Here is a 7,987-nt window from a genome sequence, read left to right as displayed (position 1 = left end):
GTGTGTGACAACTAATGGGACTTTAACTTTTACCTAACAATACCGGCCAACAAAAGTGCTGAGTTACATGGAGCTATCCAGCCGTACAGTTCTGAGCCAGATGTCCGCTCAGACAAAAGAAATGAAGACACACATGGATCTATTTGTCTGCAACTGGACACATCAAAATAGAGCAGCTTGTTACCTGTCTTTTATTTTTACATCACAAATAGGTTATTTTTATTAAAAAAAAATTACTGCTATTGATTCACAATGATTTGAATAAAGAAATGGTCTGAAATGCAATTTTTTTAGCTTAATTTTCTTCATACATATCTTCCATCATGAGAAAAATACCACAAGAACATGTTAAAAACACCAAAGACATAATAATCATTGGAGTGGGACTTTTAATGTTACACTAAATTGTTAAAATGTTTATATTATTGAAAAAAATAGGTTTGTTGAGCTACTTAATGCATAAAAAAAGATGAGCGTTGACACGTGCAAGGTGGGAAATCCTAAGAATTTCCGGAAACTCCTAAATTCAGTTAGTGGGACCTGAATGACCCATGATGCGTTTAAGGTCCACCCATTGGCTGTAGAAGACGCAGCTGTCGCTCTGACCCTTCCTACTGCGTCTTTAAAGCAAAGTGGTTCTCCTGTTTCCGCGTCAGCATTTGGATTTCCCATAAGCAGTCTCTCTGAGTTTCGGAAATGGCGCAGCAGTTTGTGAAGGCTCAGATCAAAGGCGACAAAGTGGTGGTGTTCATTAAGCCCACTTGTTCGTTCTGTATCATGGCTAAAGATGTTTTATCCAAGTACAAGTTCAAGCCGGGACACATCCAGTACATAGACATAAGCTCGCGCAGCGACATGGGCAGCATCCAGGACCACCTACTGGAGCTCACCGGGGAGCGCACGGTAAACCAACAATGTGCTTAGTCATGTTTAGCAGCTGTTGGAATGTGTTTATGTGGATGCTCGTTGCTTCTTGTACATATTTAATTATCGAAAGTTAAATGGGATTTGATCCCTGCTGTGTAAGAAGAAATTATTCTAAATCTTAAGTAAATCTTGAGTACAACTATTTTCTTTACAATGACGATGCAACACTGTAACTTTTTAAGTACAATTTCATTGATTTCTACCTGAGAAAAATAAATAAATAAATAAAGTATCTCCACTTACTCCACCTTACTACTAACTTCCGGGAATGTTGCGTTCACTGATCCTCGGAAAAATGACTAGCATTTTTTAGTCAGCATGGGCGTCGTTGGGCGTTTACCGAAGAGTTAGCAAGACAAACTAGTGGTTTGCTAAGAACTGAGAGCACAGACCTTCCAATTATTTAGTTTTTATTTCTATAATTACTGTCAACATTGTACTTTTGTTTGCTGAAGCTTCCACCACATTTAAAATTCGATGTTAAACCTAATGCAACACAACTTAATTGAACCGATATTGTTTATTCCCTAATGGAGGCTACAGTACCTCCTAGCGGCAGAACAATGTCACTGCAGCTGAATAAAGTTTTTTTTTTTTTCTTATTATAATCATTCTGTATTTTCAAGTTTTTAACGTATCTAGTTATTCAATAAGATAAATAGAAGAAAGTGTATAAGGTGGTAAAAACAGTTTATCCTATAAACCATAACACACAAAACAGTGATGTTTTTCTCATGAAGATTCCCAGTTGAGGGAATAATGATCTACCATTTGAAACAGCTGTGTCTTCTGAATAGATAAATCACATAAAAAGTGCACGACACTCTAAGATGTAATTTGATTTACAAATTAAGTTTTATCACTAGAAACAACCCAGATTTCTGGAATTGAAACTGGATTAAATCCAGCTGTTCTTTAAATCTTAATGAAATAGCAGTTTTAGGCATTTTAAGAGACCTCAAAGTAATGTAGTATTTGATAAATTTCCAGGAGTGTGACGATTAATTAAATGAATCGATTTATAATCCTATGATCCGGCCAGATTGATTTGTCTGAGACAATGTAAAAACAACGCTAAAATTGAATATTTTTCACAAATCTATCCTCTAAAATGTACATATGTTTTGGCTGAATGCAGGTTCCGCGGGTCTTCATTGGCGAGGAGTGTATTGGAGGCGGGTCAGACGTGGCGGCTCTTCACAGGAGCGGTAAACTAGAGGGCTTGCTGCAGGTGGTTGGTGCCTTAGAGTGACAGACTCCTCTCCTGAAGGTAACTGACAGCTGGAATTCATTCAGATTCTTTCAAAGTTACACACGCATCACAAGAAAAACGGGTCAGAAACGCGACAAGAAGATAAAACCCATCCGCCCACACAAACAACAGAAGTCCGACCATTCTAAAACACATCTTTATTTACAGTGTGTGCAGCTCTGGAGGGGCGGAGCTTTGCTGGATGATGCTTAAAGCAGCATTGCGATGCTCTGCGTTTCCAGAGTTTCACCTGCTTTTCACTGTAGAGTTGGATGTAACTGAGGATTTTTTTTTACCACACACAAACCTTGATTGCTGCTGTGCAGAATAAATGCACGCCAAGTGGTCACAGAGAGCATCTGCTGTCACCTGAGCTCTGTAAAAATCTAATTCTTGTAGCTCTACAATAGCTATTTACATATTCTTTTGCTACATTTACACACACACATTTTGCTAAAACTAGACAAACTATGTTGCATATGATATGCTGGCCATTATAGATTCATAATAATCCATGTAACAAAGAAATAGCTGCAACTGTTATTTGTTTTTTGTTTGGTTTTTTTAGGCTTACTGGCCAAATTTGCACTTTATGTTTTTCAAGTTAGCATATTTAGATCGCAGCTTTCTTTTTTGTAAATAGCAGAGAAACATCAGACTTTAAAATAGCCACCCTGTTGTCTTGGGAAAAAAAATCATTTGTTTTGTTAAAAAAAATAATTGCAGCACCATAACTTATGATCTCAACATGATAAAAAAACACTTAAAAATATAAAGAGTGTTTGAACCCAGAGGCATCATGGTTTTACTGTATGTTCATAACGCAGTTGTTTTTTTTTGTACATCCACCTCCAGAAATGGCAAAAATAAAATATTTTCAATAACTAATTTTGATATATATATTCAACTTGTGGAAGAAGAAATGCTAGAGATCTCCAGCCGTGGAGCTTTGAAATGAAATAAATTCAATTTTGCACACAAAGAACCTGACTTTATCACACAGATTAAGAATAGCATAGATGGATCGTCTCTGAACCCAACAGGACAAAAGTGCAGTATGTCACGCGGTCTTGAGTCCAGATGACAGAAGACTCGACTTGTCAGGTATCAAACAGATATGCTTGAGATTCTTTTATAGCCTGAAGTTACAAAAGTAGTTTGAAGCCATCTGCACAGGGGGTGTGGTTTGCTTTGCAACAGATGTTTGGGTATGAATTATTAATAGTCAAAGAGAAGAGCCAGTTTGTGTCGCTGTTCTTTTCTGAAATCCACGACGTTTGCATCATCCGCTAGAAATATATGTCACAGAACTCTGGTCATTAAAAAAAGAGGATCATTTCATTTGTATTGCCTGTAATGGTGAAGTCCTCGTCCCGAGAGGCGTTCATTTGCAGACGGAGCAGGAGGAGTGCGTCCCAGTTGTGCAACTTCTTGTTTACTGTCTTTTTTTTTTGTCCTGGAACTTCATGTTCTGCAGCATTGTTCCTAAAAGGTGCGCATCCTCTCCATTGCTTAATAGTGTTTTCTTTGGATTTCCTCCCGTATTGATCTCCACAGGGTTTTCGGGTGTCTCGGAGTGGGTGCGGTCACATGACTATGCAGCGGGACTTGCGTAGTTTGCGCCGTCGCTGCTGGTATTCGCTGAGCTCCTGCAAGTAGCCCCGGGAGGGCCAACGCAACCTCTCCACCTGCTCGCGCTCCTCCTCTGGAACACACGGAAACACAGAGAGCTGAAAACACAGCTATGATATGATACTTGCATATAGTAAATGCTCACAGTCACACAAACAGGAATAATTAATGTACAAAAAAGGATTTAAAAATGTCTGTTATATATAGGCCAAAGTCGCCGTCCAACACTGCTATGCAAACATATAAATATGTGTTTATCAATGTTTTTTGTGGTACCTTAAATGAAATAAACCCATTCCAACCAATCTCTGGTTTCCAATAAGCCATTAGCAGAAAGAACTGTGCTGCCTTTTTAGTTTTTCTTCACAATTACCAACTAAATAACAATAAAGCTTCTTCCACCCTCATTTCTGATGCCTGCTTATTCAGATTCATCGTCACTGATTAAGTCGAGCATTAGTTCTAATCAGCACACCATCATGCAGGAGGACTGCTCAAACTGGAACGATCAAGTGTCACTTTCAGATAGATTACAGGTCAGTGGGCTCCAAAGTCTCCTGCTTCGTTTCTCGTCTTCACGTATTTAATGCTTCGCTGGCTTCAGGCTTCAGCTGTTGGACTGAGCAAACCAGAAATCATCTCTACAGAAACTCTGAACACACTCTCTGATCTCGTCTGCTGAGACTGTAGGTGACACTGAGGAGTTGAGACAAATACCGCCAGCTGTTCATTTGATTTTACGTCTGCTAGATATTGTAATGTAAATAACATCAATGTTCAAGTCCCACTCTGATCAAGGCGTTCCCAGTAGGTAACTCAAATCATTTTCTAGGACAGTTTTTGCAGAGCAGCAGGAGTTCATTAGAAATTCTCCTCTGAGTTTTGAGCCAGATGCCAGTTCAGACGAAGAAAATGGAGACGTACATGGATCTGTTTGCCTGCTAGTGGATACATCAGAATGGAGCGAAACTTTTTCAAATAGTGTTTTCATTTTTGTCTGTTCCTCATTCACAATGTTTTGAATTAAGACATACTAAAAAACTCAATTTGCTTTTAATTTTCTGTCTTTATATCCTCAATCATTAGAAAAATGCCACAAGAATATGTTAAAAAAACACTAAAAACATGATTTTCATCAGAATAGGTCTTTAAGATGAGTAGTTTATATTTTTTTATATCTAAAATTAACTTAAAGAGTATTATTCTGGTTTTTAGTCTCGTGACATAAGGTAGGGTTATAAACCAAAAATAAAGGGAAGATCGGCTTCTTCATTCTTTCAGTCCTGACAGATAGCTCCGCCTCTCATGCCAGCAGCAAGCGGATTGGCTCTTCCGCTCCGCACCTAAAAACAGTTGCGGTTTCACGTCCGTGCTGGCCTTTGGCGTAAATGGAAAAAGTGCCCCCCATTTCTCTCCGTCGGAGTCCTCAGATGAGGCTCTAAAACGGCATCTGTTCCTCTTCCTCCATTTGAAAACACTGCGCATCGCTGACTGACATTAAAATCAGTCTCGTTTAGAAACTACAAATAATTGCTCTACTCTTTCTGTCACTCAATAAAATCTCAATTATAAGATATCAAAACAAGTTAACGTTTATTTTTGTCGTCGTTTTATTACGCTGATATCACAGCAGCATGGCAGCACGTCCTCAGGTGTCACCCGGCTTCAAAGGGTTAAACGTTGACACTGACCTGAGAGCTCCAGGAAGTCGGGTTTATGACTGAAGATCAGGTAGTTGTTGGCAATGAAGTGGAGGAGCCAGACGTACAGCTGCTCTGCATTGTGGCACTACGGAGAGACGGAAAGTTAGATATACATGTATACAGACCTGCAGGGATCACTATGTAGTCTGAAGCCATAACTACAAGTCTGAGGAACATCACACCAAATGTTAGAATGCAGTTTTATGTTTTAGCAGAACATTGCCCAAACCATCATACTACCTCCATCTGTTTGCCATCTTCCTATTGTCCCATCCTGGTTTTAGTTCTGTTTACTGGGTCAATCTTTTTTTTTTTTTTTTTTAAAGGAAGGATCCTTAATAATTGAAAAAAATCAAGAATTAACTTTAAAAAAAGCATTCCAATTCAACAAATTAAAAGGAAAATGAGTTTCACTGCTTCTTTTATTGCCCTCTTTAGCAGAGAAAACACTGGAACAGATGATCCAATCCCACAATTCTTTGCGGTTATAGCACTAATGACAAAGCAATAATTTATAGTTTACAATGAAAGGTTTAGGAGCGTCAAAGACGCACTGACTAACATGTAAGGTGGTTTGATGCTGTTAACTCATGCTTGGTAATCCTCCTGGATAAATGTACAAACACTCACAGCACAACAGACTTTATCGAAACAATCTTAAGAACTTAGACTTTGTTATGTTTGCTTTTCTTGATAAAAGGATTAGACATTTACAACGTTTGCAAGATGCAGCTACATGTACATTTTGCTGCTTCATCCATTTGTAAAAAATGATTTTAGGGGTTTTCCTATGCAACCACATACGCACACACAAAAAACCTCATAACAGCTCTCCATTAGTGCAAACATGAACTTCCCCCACAATGTGATTCATAATATTTAGTGTTATTCAGCCGAGCCGGACTCTTTGGCCCGTTTTATTTGCACATGCTAAGTGGTGGCACTGACCTTTGCTCTGCGTAGGAGTCGGATCACACTGATGCCCGTTGAAGCCAGCTCTCTGCTGGGCATGCTCTGAAGGTACGCGCACACGCACACCTCACAGAGATGTTGCAGCCGTTTCACCTGGTACATCTCTGCACAAACCAGCACGGCCATGGCCTGCAGCACACTGGCTGGACACACAGACACACACAGCACAGTCTGATGCACTGTAGATACAACACATTCATGTGAATCCCTGATAGACTGTACAGTTTATTAAGAATTGCTGATTAGATGCTCTGTAAGATGTCACAGCAAAACAAGAAAAATTGACACTGTTTTTCAAAAAGATAGTATTCATTAAAATAGAGCACCTTTATGTGGCGTTGCACCCTGAAATGCTGGAAAAAACACAATCTCAAGGGGAAAAAAACGGCAGCTGCTTTTGCTTTGCGTGGAGCTCATTTACCACCGCCGCCACGCTGTCAACTGATCCGCGCACATGCAGAAAACTACCAAGCACTTGATCTTCCCGGATGAAGTTGAACTGTCAATTCCAATGACACCTGATGCAACTCTATCCCTGCCTTCATACAACAGTCACGAGCTTTCCTCAGAGGGGCTGCAGCGTTGTCAGCAGAGCGGTGCAGGATTTTTTTGTTCTTTAACAGCACAATTCCTTAAATGAGGGCGTTCTACCAAACATAGTAAACATTCCTCGCATGATAAACCTCCTGGTTGGATTTTCCACCCTTTTCCACCGATGCTTCTGGAGTTACCTTGCTCTGACCTTGAGCGCTGAAATCTTATGTAACAGAGGAAAAGGCTGCAGCCTCTGTAGTTGCTTCACTGCTTTAATGTCCTGTTATCATCACTCAAGCAGAGACTGAGATACTGATCCTTGCTGCAGCTAATCAGAATTTAATTATCTTTATGGATTACTTTCTTGATTTACATTTTATTTGATTAAGCTGTTTTTTTTCTTTTTTTTATTAAAGGTTGTCTATTCAGCAACATTTGGTTGCAAACGAAGCACAATAATCAATTTTGTGACAACAAAATTTCTTACTGATGACAAATAGTTTGTTGTTTTTGGTTTGACGGTTTGGGGCCACATTTAAAAAAATGAAAAGAAATGACTGTTGCAATATTGACTTTCAATTCTTAAAAAAAAAAAACAAAAAAAAAAACAAGTGTTGCTTAAATACAAAGCAGTGGGTCTAACAATCCTTTACCACTAGGGGGCAGAAAAATCTAAAGGAGACAAAAGCTATGATCCTGGAGCTCATCCAGCTCTTTGGCTAATATGTAAATAAAAGACTGCGAAGTAAACATGCATCGCTATGATCATCCACACACAGTCCATTCTCTAGTTGGTGACAAAAGTAAAGTGTCACATTAAGGCGAAGCGCGTTTTGATGTATGATTGAAGAAGCGCTTAGAGCGTGCAGATGCTGGACTGCAGCACATGCTCTGAAAACAAAGCAGACGCAGTCAGACAAACAAAGACAAGCTCGTACAACAATGACATGAGTGGGACTGTGATATG

At 39.3% G+C, this 7,987-nt stretch overlaps 2 protein-coding genes across 3 annotated transcripts in view; one reads left to right on the top strand and one right to left on the bottom strand.

Annotated features, from left to right (window-relative positions):
* The first annotated feature begins 607 nt into the window (after positions 1–607).
* On the top strand, positions 608–4,218 carry glrx (glutaredoxin (thioltransferase)). Its single transcript, XM_024269827.2, has 3 exons — positions 608–903; positions 2,066–2,197; positions 3,737–4,218. The coding sequence occupies exons 1-2, from the start codon at positions 697–699 to the stop codon at positions 2,177–2,179; spliced, it is 321 nt and encodes a 106-aa protein (XP_024125595.1). The 5' UTR covers positions 608–696; the 3' UTR covers positions 2,180–2,197; positions 3,737–4,218.
* The window catches only part of rhobtb3 (Rho related BTB domain containing 3), a 28,915-nt gene continuing 23,248 nt past the window's right edge, over positions 2,321–7,987 (bottom strand). For both annotated transcript variants that reach the window (XM_024269826.2, XM_024269825.1), the window contains exons 11-13: positions 6,463–6,629; positions 5,503–5,599; positions 2,321–3,884 (exon numbers count right to left, since the gene is read on the bottom strand). In XM_024269826.2, coding sequence (XP_024125594.1) covers positions 3,766–3,884; positions 5,503–5,599; positions 6,463–6,629 — 383 coding nt within the window. In that variant the 3' untranslated portion in view covers positions 2,321–3,765. The remainder of the gene's footprint in view (positions 3,885–5,502; positions 5,600–6,462; positions 6,630–7,987) is intronic.

Source organism: Oryzias melastigma, linkage group LG5 (genome assembly GCF_002922805.2).
Source record: "Oryzias melastigma strain HK-1 linkage group LG5, ASM292280v2, whole genome shotgun sequence".
Taxonomy (NCBI): domain Eukaryota; kingdom Metazoa; phylum Chordata; class Actinopteri; order Beloniformes; family Adrianichthyidae; genus Oryzias; species Oryzias melastigma.
Note: the sequence above shows the minus strand (reverse complement) of the source record. Positions and strands in the feature narration are given on the sequence as shown.